Source organism: Vigna unguiculata, chromosome 5 (assembly GCF_037176805.1).
Source record: "Vigna unguiculata cultivar grain cowpea cultivar isolate G323 ecotype 2 chromosome 5, ASM3717680v1, whole genome shotgun sequence".
NCBI lineage: Eukaryota > Viridiplantae > Streptophyta > Magnoliopsida > Fabales > Fabaceae > Vigna > Vigna unguiculata.
This window is the reverse complement of record NC_140796.1, coordinates 5,170,380-5,182,349: the sequence shown is the minus strand read 5'-3', so window position 1 is coordinate 5,182,349 and position 11,970 is coordinate 5,170,380. Positions and strand designations below refer to the sequence as shown.

The window sequence follows — 11,970 nt, the reverse complement described above, 5'->3', positions numbered from 1 at the left end:
AAATTAATGTGTCCTTATTTTACACACTAAAAGTTATTTTGCATGTTAAATCAAAACATGAGACACTTATGATATAAATAATACAAAAATTATCTTCTACACTCGTAGAACTAATTTGTTTAAACTTAAAATAAACGATACTAAAATGTTTTTTAATTGAGAAAGAAAAGAATATTTACTTATTGAAATAAATAGAGAAAAGTTATTCTAACATAAATAAATAAATTAGAACAACACAAATAAAAATCTATTTAATTTGTTAAATTATTTTAAGAAAATAAATAGAGATTCGTAGTCTCATCCTTTAATGTTGTTAAATGATGGTTGAAATAAAAGGCTATCATGCATGCCCCAAGCTTCTAGAGGCTTGTCACCCGCAGCATAAGGAATTCCCTGAATTCAACCCAAATAAATGTTATAATAATAATAGTGGTTTAAGATTCATTGACTAAAGAAAAACATTTAACTGTTCCATTTCTAATATAATTTTATCTAAATCACTTATTATATATTTTTAGTTTTTTTTTTCAAAACAATTTTCTATGTGTAATAAAAATAAAAATAAATTTCTGATTAAAAAATATTATATTAAAACATATAATCTTATTATGAAAATATCGGGTTTGAAAATTAAGAAAAGAGAAAAAAAAAATGACTCAATTTTCTTGTTGAATGCAAATTTATACCGTGTATAAGAAAGCAGTAGTTAAATTATTTTTTTCAACATAAGCATTTATTATCCTAGATAGTGGAAATTAAAAAAGAAAGAAAAAATGTTTTAAACATTAAAGCTCGTATATTTTCGTAGCTGTAAAAGTTTGAGCGTTAAACTTATCAATTAATAAATGCTGAAATCTTAATTAAATTTGATAAACGTAAATGTATTAAAAATACACGCTAAGGAAATATCAAAAAGTGAGACTATTCTACATGTTTAATATATTTTTGGAGTGTAGAAAATGCCTTTTACAATATTATTATAATATTATTTATTTTATTATGAAGAATAAAAAATTGAGAACGAAGGAGTTGGTCCAAAAATTGCATTTGTAAGAAAACGAGAGATCCAGCAGAAATTGCAGTGCGCGCTCTTCACCAAATCACGGATTTAACACCGTCGATTCAAATCCCCTTCCAAACCCCAATTCCTCTCATTCAACCATGTGGGGCACAATCGCCAACTTCAAGGAGAATTTGAACAAGATCGCCCTCGACGTTCATTACGCTCACGACGACGACGACGACGAAGACGACGAACACCACGTCGTCAGCCCCGCCGTCTCCGATCGCCGCAATTCTCACACCTTTGCTCATTCCAATTCGCTTCCCAGCTCTCCGCCTTCCAATGGAATGTCCGGTCACCCCTACGCTTCAGAGGTACGTTCTCCTCAAGTTCTCTACGTTCTTGTTTGCTTCTTAGATACGATATTCCAAAGTCGCGTGGAACATTGCAATATTAGCTAGGGGCTTGCGATTGTGAATGCTTTAAGAGTTTTTGAATGGCGGAGATTTCGTATTTGAATTCAGAGTGGAAGCAGGATAGCAGCAGGTCGTTGCGTTTAATTTAGGATTGGTGTCACTGAACCCTAGGTGTGAGGTGGTGAAATTAAGAATTGTAAATAGTTACTGTTCATCACCTGTTCTATATGAGACGATGAAATATTGAAACAGAAGGTCTTTGAATACGAGCAAGTAAAGTTCCAATGATGAACCTACATGGACTCTGACTTCCAAGACAGTGTATACAGTATACAAGTGGATGAAAAGGGACATTGCAGGGTCTATTAATACTTGTGATCCTTAATTTGATATCATTGTGTTCCCTCCGTGAGGGGTGTGGGAAATGGCTTTTAAGGCAAATCCTAACAGAATTGCTACTTCTAGTAGAATATTGGTTCCCTGCTTCATGTGTACATTGTAGAATATAAGCCAGTCGATGACGTACATTTGAGGCCCAGAGGATGGATCGTTGGTCATTAATTCAATGCATTGGCTTACTTGCCAAAATAGGGTCCAATTCTTTAGAGAGGGATAAAAAAAAATGTTTATATTAAATCAACTTGCTCCAAAATTGATACTGCTGACACATGTGAAAGTTCTCGTACTCATCAGCCATGATTTCTGTGTAATGTGTAGGTTGAGTTCCCAAACTTGTTAGTATTTGTTTTGGCGTTGTCCATCTGCATCATCTATGGGATAAATCATTTGGTCTTTTTGATGAAAACGGGATGATTCTCGTGGACCTTCAAAAGCTCCTGTATGTTAATTCATAGGATTTATTTAAAGCCAAGATCCAAAAGCTTTTGGGTGTTCTCAATCTGGGTTTCTGTGGTTGTTTGTCTAGAAAGAGATGATAGAATCTTGTCAGGTGACACTCTTCCATTGAGTTTTCTTATAAAGGAAAGTTTAAACCTAACTCAACTTCACAAAACTAACTTTTAAGGTAGGGTTTGCATCCCACTTGTACACTATAATTTGGTCATATTTCTATTTGATATGGGATTTCTAACACACCGCTCATGCCGAGGACATCAAATGCGGGATTAGAGGGAAACCCAAAAACTGGTGACATGATAGACTCCACAAATTTCAATAGGATAGGCACTGATAGGCTTTGATACCATCTTGTCAAAGTGAATTTTAAACTTAACTAAACTTCACAAAATCAGCTTGTAAAGCGAAATTTGCACTTCGTTTATATAGATTGCTATAGCCATATCTCTAGTTGATGGGAAATTTACATCTTATCTCCTTAGGCCTAGGACATTGAACATGGGAATAGAGGAAAGCTCAATATCGGGAATGTTATAAAGGTGAACTTTAAACGTAAATCAACCTTACAAAACCAAGCTCTTTCCATCTACTGTCTGATAAGCAATATCTCATTGCTGTACATGTGGTATTATGAACACACCACTTTTACTAATTCATTTCTTTAGTTCTTGAGAATTTCTTATTTCCTTTTTGTATCCTTCTTTTCTATATATATTTAATCATTTTCTCCTATAAAAAACACTAGCATTTGCGAATTTTGCACGGAAGTGTAATGTATTCAAATTCAAATTGTGTGCCATACATTTCCCCTTGAATTGTGGAGTAGAATATAGTAATAGGTCGGTTTTGTTTTGTGGTTAAAGATGTCATTTTTTAATTTTATATTATTTCTTGTAGATAGAACAATATAAAGCAGAAATCAAGAGACTTCAAGCTTCTGAGGCAGAAATTAAAGCACTATCAGTTAATTATGCAGCTATATTAAAAGAAAAAGAGGTATATCCCGGGTTATTAGTTTTCTACATATATGTACCTGTAGTACGTTGAATTTTATTTTGCTGTTTCTTATGTTGAACTGTTGGAGCTACTTAATGTTCAACTATCGAATAATTTTCTTTATAAACACTTCTAGTAGAACAAAATGGTAAAAAAACATGAATTAAACTTCTCCTATAAGCTAAAATTAGTTTATGTATAAACTAATTTGTAGAAGTCTTCCCGAGCAAATTTTATCTTATGGGAAGCCATAGGCACATGATCAAACAGACCATGTGGGAATCTCTATTATCTTCTCCTAAACAGGAAGTGCTCCAACCTATTCTCAAATAATATCCTTTCTAAATCTTCTATATCCTCTTGTCCACCTCATATTCATCTCAACTACACATAATTTTCGCTCTTATCAGCACTTCTGCTAAACTCTCACTGCTACGGAGTACTATTATGGTGTTGTAGCTATCTGATATAATTTTCGTGAAATTTATTGGAAAATTTTTGTCCACAAATTATAATTAATTTTTTTTCAATCTCATCCACCCAACTTGAATCCTGGATTATGATTAATCTTTCTTTCCATTACATTGTAAGATGGATCCAAGGCACACTGTAATTTCTAATTTGGACCTTACATCGTTTTTGTATTAAGGTGAACTCAACTGTCATGCATGGTTTGAAGAACTCAATTTTGCATCTCTAAAACTTTGACCCCTTCTCCCCTTTGTCAACACAAAAGGTTCTTTACTTTTTCAAATATATTGTTGGATCATATGTATTATGTAATATCTATCTCAGGCTGAGCAGAGGTTCCAGAAAGAGTCAATTAACAGTTTGTCTAACTTGTTGAGTTAGTGGCCTTTTGTTAAGTTTAACTATCTGATCCTTTCGACTTTCCAGGATCATATTGTTAGATTGAATAAAGAAAATGGCTCATTAAAACAGAATTTGGATACGAGTCCCGTATCCACAAATGGCGGTTACACAGTCAAGGTAATCCTATTTTTTGATTCAAACTTTATTATGTTGTATAAAAATATTTTAACCTGTGTTTTAAGCACTCCATTACATTTGATCTCTTGTATTTCATGATTTTCACATGAAGTTTAGATAGTGAGAAGGACAAAGGTATTGGATGGATTACATTTTCTGGTTAGAAAAACTCAACCACCTTTTAGATTGTCAATTATCAATTTTAGTTCTTGACACATGGTTAGGTCATACCTTACATCTCTTCTTGTTCTAGAGACAATTATTTGAGTGATTCATACCAATTACGTTTATCTCTCATCACATAGATAAGGTGTTACTTTAACTATAGGATATGTCTGTGTGTTGTGTGTTCTGCCACTAACTACATTAAAATGATATTTTGTCAATAAAACATACCTGATTGAGAAGCTATGGTTGTGTTGAGATAATTATTGAAACCATACTTAGGATTTTGTAATCTGTACTAGTTTATATGTATGGAGTTTGGCCAAATTTAACTAATTGATGTTTTCTATTTTTCTTTGTTTTATTTTTCCATTAAGACCCTGTTCCGCCAGAGGAGTTTTCCATAAACTTGGTTTTGATTGGAGAATTTTTACTTGATTGATTTCGATTTTTCTTTTTTGTTTTTCCTACTTTGTCGTGACCCCCTCCTAATGTTGGAAACTTGAACTCTTTTGGTCAATTATTGTTTAGGGGGGGATGGGGAGAAGACTGTCGTGTATATAATATTGATCATGATGGGAATGGCCTGTTTTCATGTAATAAAAGTTGATGTAAAAAAATAGTTTCTATAGTTTATTTTCTTCTTTGACATTGGGTTACTCCTTCCTCGCTAGACTTGTGAAATGATATGAATGTTATATTCTTTAGTAGCTTTTTGAAACCGGAGTCTTAGATGTTGACAATTCGATGAAAGTCCAAAATACAACAATGTTCATATTCAGACGTAGTGCTTATCTTATGTACATAGGGACTTGCATTTATATTTACTGTTCTTAAATGTAATTAAATCTGGAAAACATATAAATATATGCTATTCAGAGTGCTTTTTCACTCAATCAATTCATCAAAATATTTAGTCTTCAACTTGGTATCAGATCAGGTTCTTTAGGATTATCTATGCGTTATAAAAATATAGGACAGTTCCTCTGCAGGTGCTTATCTTGGGAGGTTGTTGTGTGTACATGTTTGCGGAACTATCATTAGAGACCTTGTACGTGCCATTCCAGTTCAATAAACTTATGCTAGAGTAAATAGCCACTTTAGCCCTGAATTTGGAATGTCTTGTCACATCAGTGTCTGAATTGAAGAAAATTACAAATGAAAGTCCTTGAACGTTTAAATTGACAAATGCGTGAGTCTAAATTAAAAATAGAAGTGACTAGAGCCACAATATTGACATATTTAGAGACTAACAAGAGAAAAGGTCCTTGAAAGTGTAAATCCACTGTCACGGTAGTCCAAAAACAAAAGTGACTAAAGTGGTAATATTAACATTTATTTAGAGACTAAACGAGAAATTTTAGGTTTGGGGACTATTTATCAGAGTTATTTAACATTTTCTTAATTTCAAGAACTAATTTGACAGCACGATCAATTTCAAAGATAAAGTGGTTGTGGTTGTTTACTCTTGATTGTTTCTTGTAGTGCTGCTGATTCAAGATTCTCAACATAACTAACAGTTCTTGTTGATTGCTTTTGAATATTTGAAGGGAAATAGTGACCAGTCATCCAATCGACAGCATAGGTTCACAACTCAAATGAAAAATCTTTATGCTACAAACAATGGAACCACATCTGCTTTGGAATACGATGGTATTCAAACCAAGATGGTATCTAAACACTCGAACTCTCGAGTAAAGGACAAGGTAACTACATCTTAGATTTTTTTGTTACTCCCAAATCATGAATCTATGTAGATAGATTGATCCATTTGGTGGATTGCATTTATAATACTTTTCTATTTTGATTTTTTCTTTGTCAAATTGTATATTCGTTTTTCATGGAATCATTATAAACATTTTAAAAATAAAGTAGAGACAATTAGTTTTTGTTTGCTTTTCTAATTTTTTAACTTGCCATTTCAATTTAAACTTTTTGTTAGAATTTATGTTTATTTTTAGTGATGAGTGAACTTGACAACAGATGTATGAATGCCTTCTAGGAGCTAGCAGATATGGTAGCGGGAAAAAGTAGCCCAGCAGCAGCAGTACAGCATTCTGATGATATACATAAAATGAAGCTGGAACTAGAGCTAGAACAGAAAAAAATGGCACATATTCAGCTTAAATTACAGGGTCATTATTCTGCATTTAGAATATATGTGTGTGTGTGGACTGTATTATCATTTTGTACGTCTAGATAGAAACTGCTAACAATTTGGATCTTTCTTTGATGTCAGAGGAAGAGAAATTGAACAAGTTATTCCAAGAGGAGCTTACATTATTAAAGTTGGAAAGAGACAAAGTGAGTCTATCCAAGCAAAATTAATTTGATTAAATATTATTTTATTTCTATAAGAATCTGGCAAATGTTTTTGCGCCATAATAAAAGGGAAAATGAATAGATAATATTTTCTTAAAAATAAAATAAGATACTAGCCATGCGTTAACTACTTTTATATTCACTACTCAACTGTATTGATTACTTTATGGTAGTTTTTTTGGTTTTCAAATTGAAATATGTTGAAATTTATTTCCTAGAATAGGTGTTTCGATATTCTTTTGTCTCTAACATTCTGGTAGTTTTATTTATTTTCTGATTATATAGCATTTTGTATTTCATATTTTTTTAATATATCTACCATTGGCCATAATTCCATCTGCTATGTATGTATGGAAAACTTTCGGCTCACGGTCATAAGCTGTCATCCACAATTGGTAAGAGTGCTTTGGTTGTGAATGGTAATTGGTATTAAGATCAAGAGGAAGGCCTGGAAGAAAATCAAAGAATGATTTGATAAGGAGAAAATGAAAATATATATTTTTAAATAAAACATTTTCTAGATTCATGAGAACTATGGGAGTAGAAAGTAGACGAGAACATGAGTCAGCTTTTTCCAATGAATTCTATTCTCTGTTCCTCTATTTCTTTCGATATTATTTAACTAAGAGAATTAGTTGAACACTGTAAGGGTTACCACTGAACCTATCAAACACATTATTTTTACATTAATAACGTCCATTGCATCATTGATACCATATGTCTTCTCAAGTAACCAGGATGTTGATTTTGTTGTACTATGGAATATGATAAGCTGGACTATTATTGTTTTCGGTTATCTAACCAATACATGTATTGTATTATTGCTTGGCAGACAACATATGAGATGAGCAAATTACATAATGAATTGAATGGGAAAATATCAGAAATTAATCGTTTGCAAATGGAGTTGAGTAGACGGGAAGATGAAGAAACAAATAGCTTCAAGAGACTGATTGAATCTTTGGAGAAGGAAAACACTACTCTTAAGGTCAGTAAATTTATGCATTAATTTTTTTTATTCATAAGAAAGAACCAACTGTCCTATCACTCAATACGTTATAATGACTGTTTGCTGGTATTGTGCTCGAGAATGCACTTTAATATATTCTATCTTATCATTATTAGTTGGAAAAGCATGAACTTGAGGCTGAGGTCAAATCAATTAGGACTTCTGGTAAAATATCTCCTGATGCTTCTCAGATTCAGAGAAGGATTCCAAGCTTTAACAATCATGTGAGCCAAAACTTAATAGCAATTTCTACTTTACGGGTTATATGGCTTATGAATCATGCTAGTAACTGTTTGTCTTCTTTTTTTTCTGGGGTTTTGGAAATTGGTTTTTGGGTAGCAGTTACCCGATCCTTCCAAAAGTTTTCCAAGGAATGAAGAGTTGGAAAAATCCTTACATAAGCTAAGTGAAGAATTGGAGGAAACACGAAAGGGGAATGAAGAGTTGGAAAGATCCTTACTTAGGCTAAGTAAAGAATTGGAGGAAACACAAAAGGAAAGGGACAAAGCAGCACAACAATTGACCCGTCTTAAACAGCATTTGTTAGAAAAGGTTTCATTTTCACTTTATATTTTTGAAGCAAAATCAATAAAGATTGAGCATGATTTAAAGGGACAAACAATGTGCTGGATTTTATAAATAAATTTGTTGTTATTCTCAAAATATAGTCTCACTTGTATTATATTGTATCCTCAATTGAGCCATCAGGAATTGCATTTGTTAGAAAGGTTTAGTTTTTCACTTTATTTTTTTGAACCGTAATCAGTAATGTTTGAGCATGATTTAAAGGGACAAACAAGACTTTCATAAAAAAATTGTTATTCTCAAAATATAGACTACCGTTTGTATTATATTTTGTCCCGAGTTATCTACAATGAACTTCATGCACCCATCTCTATTGAATGTAACATACTAATCTTTTTGTGGTATACTCAAAGATGTTCACCATATTAATATTTCTATGGTACACTCATAGATGTTCACCATATTAATCTTTCTGTGGTACACTCATTGATGTTCACCATATTAATCTTTCTGTGGTACACTCATTGATGTTCACCATCTAGCATTTTGTTTAGGAATCTGAAGAGTCCGAAAAAATGGACGAGGATAGCAAAATAATTGAAGAACTTCGTGATAGCAATAATTATTTAAGGGCTCAAATATCACATCTTGAGAGAACTCTAAAACAGGGAACTGCGAGTCAGGAGAAACTGAAGATGGAAAATAGCAATGAAATTCTCAAATCCAGGGAAATCATTGAAGACCTGAACAAGAAGTTGGCTGACTGTATGAGCACAATAGATGCAAAGAATACAGAACTTTTAAATCTACAGACAGCTCTTGGACAATATTATGCTGAAATTGAAGCTAAGGTTGATTTTAATTTTGTATTTAGAAATTAATAATATGCATTGATTTAAGTTGTCAACATTCCTTCTTATTTTTTTAGCTAGTATCTTTTCAGTGCGTGTCTGTCTTTTGTTCTACAGAGTAAGTTTATATTCACCATAAATTTATTTTCTGAAGGAACATTTAGAAGGAGATCTGGCTCGTGCAAAGGAAGAAAAGTCTAAGCTTTCTCTACTGTTGAAAGTATGAATCTCTCTCTCATACAATTTATTAATATAACTTTTTGACGACCCACACTTTTAAGAATTAAACATAACAGAATTCCACCCTTTATATTGATGATTTTGTAACAATAAAAGAATATGATTCTCTTTGCTGAGTTTGCAGCATTGGACCCCATTATTCCCCAAAATTTTGCTGCAGTGTACTGATGTTTTATCATGTTTTCTGACTCAAAAGTATTAGAAGGTAACTTTTTGGTGTTTCCAATTGCCAGGATGCACAATGCAGAGCAGATGTCTTGATCAGTGAAAAAGAAGAAATTTTAGCTAAGCTTTCTCAATCTGAAAAGCTACAATCAGATTGGAGAAGTAGAGTAAGCAAGCTCGAAGAAGACAATTCCAGGTTGAGGCGAGCGGTTGAACAGAGTATGACAAGGCTAAATAGAATGTCAGTGGATTCAGATTTTCTTGTTGACAGGTTGGCATGTTTTTCAACTAAGTAGTTTTTTCGTGCTATATTGGTTTGGTCTTGGGAGCTTCCAATTTTTTCTAGTTTGTTAGGTTCCCATACTTGAAAATGTTTTTCGCTAATTATATGGCTTCTGCTTTTATTAATCTTAATTGTATTTTTGTCAGGCGCATTGTGATAAAATTACTTGTTACTTATTTCCAGAGAAACCACAGCAAAGAGGTATGGAAATTTTCTAATTTGTTTGCTCTCTCTCTATATATGTGTATGTATGTATGTATGATGTATGTAAGTATGTATGTCTATGTATCATTAAGGACTTCCATTCCTTTGTGTTGTACATAATAAAGTGATATTGGGGACAGGTTTTGGATCTGATGGTTCGCATGCTGGGATTCTCTAATGAGGACAAACAAAGAATAGGTGTTGCTCAACAGGGTCCAGGAAAAGGTGTTGTCCGTGGTGTTCTAGGGTTGCCTGGCCGCCTAGTTGGAGGTATCTTGGGAGGAGGTGGTTCCACTGAATCAGCTGCTAATGCGGGAGCAGATAACCAGGTGATTTCTTCTCATCTTGTGTTTATTTATATGTGGGCTTTATCAGAATAGAATATCATAAAAGGTACACAAAAGCTAGCTGTAGGTAGAAAGTCGAGGGCCTTAAACGCTACTCCTGAATCCCATAATTCCGAATGTGGTACTCCCAAGTCACATTCTTGCAATTGGATCCTATCAGAATATTGAGGGCGACTTTTCTTCGTTTTCTTTAATTTTTGGGATTGCTCAATGCCGGAAGAAAATAATGGTGTTAAAAATTTTATTCTAACTGGAACCTCGTCCTTCTATGTCTCCCTTTGGTGAACACAATAATTTGTTTTTATTTTAACATGGAACATGTTCCAGGTTTATGCTATATAGCAAATGTTTTATATGCATGTCATTCCTTGGTCCAAAACATCTACTAAAATAAAATTTCCAAATTCTCCACTGCATTCTAGATCTTGTCACATTTTACGCAATTTGCTTGAATTTGATTTGTACAGTTTCCCTTTCAGTCCTTTGCAGATCTGTGGGTTGATTTTCTTCTCAAGGAAACAGAAGAAAGAGAGAAGAGGGAGTCATCAGGAAGTACAGATAAATCCATGGATGATTCGCATGATAGAAGTTATACTAATTCTTCTCCACCACCTTCCAATCAGTGGTTTAGAACTGGAACCGGATACTTTCAGCATTCCGAACAACTTGGTTCGGAGTTCTCAACAGTTCCCCTTACATCTTCATCAGATAGTTCAAAACTCCTTCCCAGATACTAAGTATACATTTTTTGTGTAATTAATCAAAAGGTATAGATCAGAGATAAATTGTAGACGTGTAATCTTGTTCAATTAATTCTTTCATTTCATTGCCCCCGTTCTCTTGTGTGAATATTATTGCATATTTTGAAACTCTTAAACTGTGCAAAATTACCTCATGTATATGTAGTGAAATATCACTCCTTTTTCTCTAAAACATGTATGTACAATGCTTACAACCCTACGTGCTTACTCATCTGTTTATTGTCTTTTTCTTTCCCTTTACTGTATTCAATTAGGAGAGTAATTCATTCATTTTATTAATATAAATTTTTTTAGAGTAAAATAAGTTGTTTGAATAGAAAAAGTTAAAGGAAAGTTAAAAATTTGAGAATTTTTAGAAAATATTTGAAATAACTAAACCAATAAAATTTGAAATTTACTAAAAATAGAGGAAATTGAAATTTCACTTACAATCACTTTTCCTTGATATACATCTGCATACACATTGAGAAAAATTCAATTATGTTATTTTAATATTTAAATTTGACTTATATCTTTTTAAAGTTTAATTTTTAAATAAAGGTTTTAAAGTTAGAACTTTATCTTAAAAAAGTTAATGTATTTTTAATTATCTTATCCAAATAAAATATTTATTTAAAAATTAATATGATCACAAAAATTTCGTCTAGTAGTAAGTTCTTTTATTGCTTGAATTTAATCTAGTTGATTAGTGTTTAAGTCTATGAAGAACTTAATGGCACTGAGTGTTTTATCGCTATCAAGATTTATGTCAAATTAAATTGAAGATTTGTGAAGATTATTCAGTTGTATTTGTCTTGAAAGCATCAGTTTAGTTTTTGGTTTTAAGTTCAGATAATGA

At 32.5% G+C, this 11,970-nt stretch overlaps 1 protein-coding gene across 4 annotated transcripts; it reads left to right on the top strand.

The window, feature by feature from the left end:
• Window positions 1–1,033: 1,033 nt before the first annotated feature.
• On the top strand, window positions 1,034–11,209 carry LOC114185578 (golgin candidate 4-like). Of its 4 annotated transcripts, none has more exons than XM_028073393.2 (15): window positions 1,034–1,377; window positions 3,172–3,270; window positions 4,168–4,260; window positions 5,976–6,131; window positions 6,428–6,560; window positions 6,665–6,729; window positions 7,580–7,735; window positions 7,873–7,980; window positions 8,099–8,308; window positions 8,836–9,132; window positions 9,287–9,352; window positions 9,606–9,808; window positions 9,967–10,021; window positions 10,165–10,353; window positions 10,861–11,209. In XM_028073393.2, the coding sequence occupies exons 1-15, from the start codon at window positions 1,162–1,164 to the stop codon at window positions 11,125–11,127; spliced, it is 2,313 nt and encodes a 770-aa protein (XP_027929194.1). In that variant the 5' UTR covers window positions 1,034–1,161; the 3' UTR covers window positions 11,128–11,209. The 4 variants fall into 4 exon arrangements, with proteins under 4 accessions (XP_027929194.1, XP_085530089.1, XP_027929195.1 ...); XM_028073394.2 differs by having other exon boundaries at window positions 1,035–1,377; window positions 10,851–11,209; XM_028073397.2 differs by lacking the exon at window positions 1,034–1,377 and adding an exon at window positions 3,920–4,006 and having other exon boundaries at window positions 3,174–3,270.
• Window positions 11,210–11,970: the final 761 nt, after the last annotated feature.

What these genes read in the sequence shown, in the direction of transcription:
- LOC114185578 (XM_028073393.2), top strand. Translation starts at nt 1,162, where the DNA reads ATGTGGGGCACAATCGCCAACTTCAAGGAGAATTTGAACAAGATCGCC. An exon ending in AGGAAAACACTACTCTTAAG is followed by an intron (nt 7,736 to 7,872) that starts GTCAGTAAATTT and finishes TATCATTATTAG; the next exon opens with TTGGAAAAGCATGAACTTGA. An exon ending in AGCTTTCTCTACTGTTGAAA is followed by an intron (nt 9,353 to 9,605) that starts GTATGAATCTCT and finishes TCCAATTGCCAG; the next exon opens with GATGCACAATGCAGAGCAGA.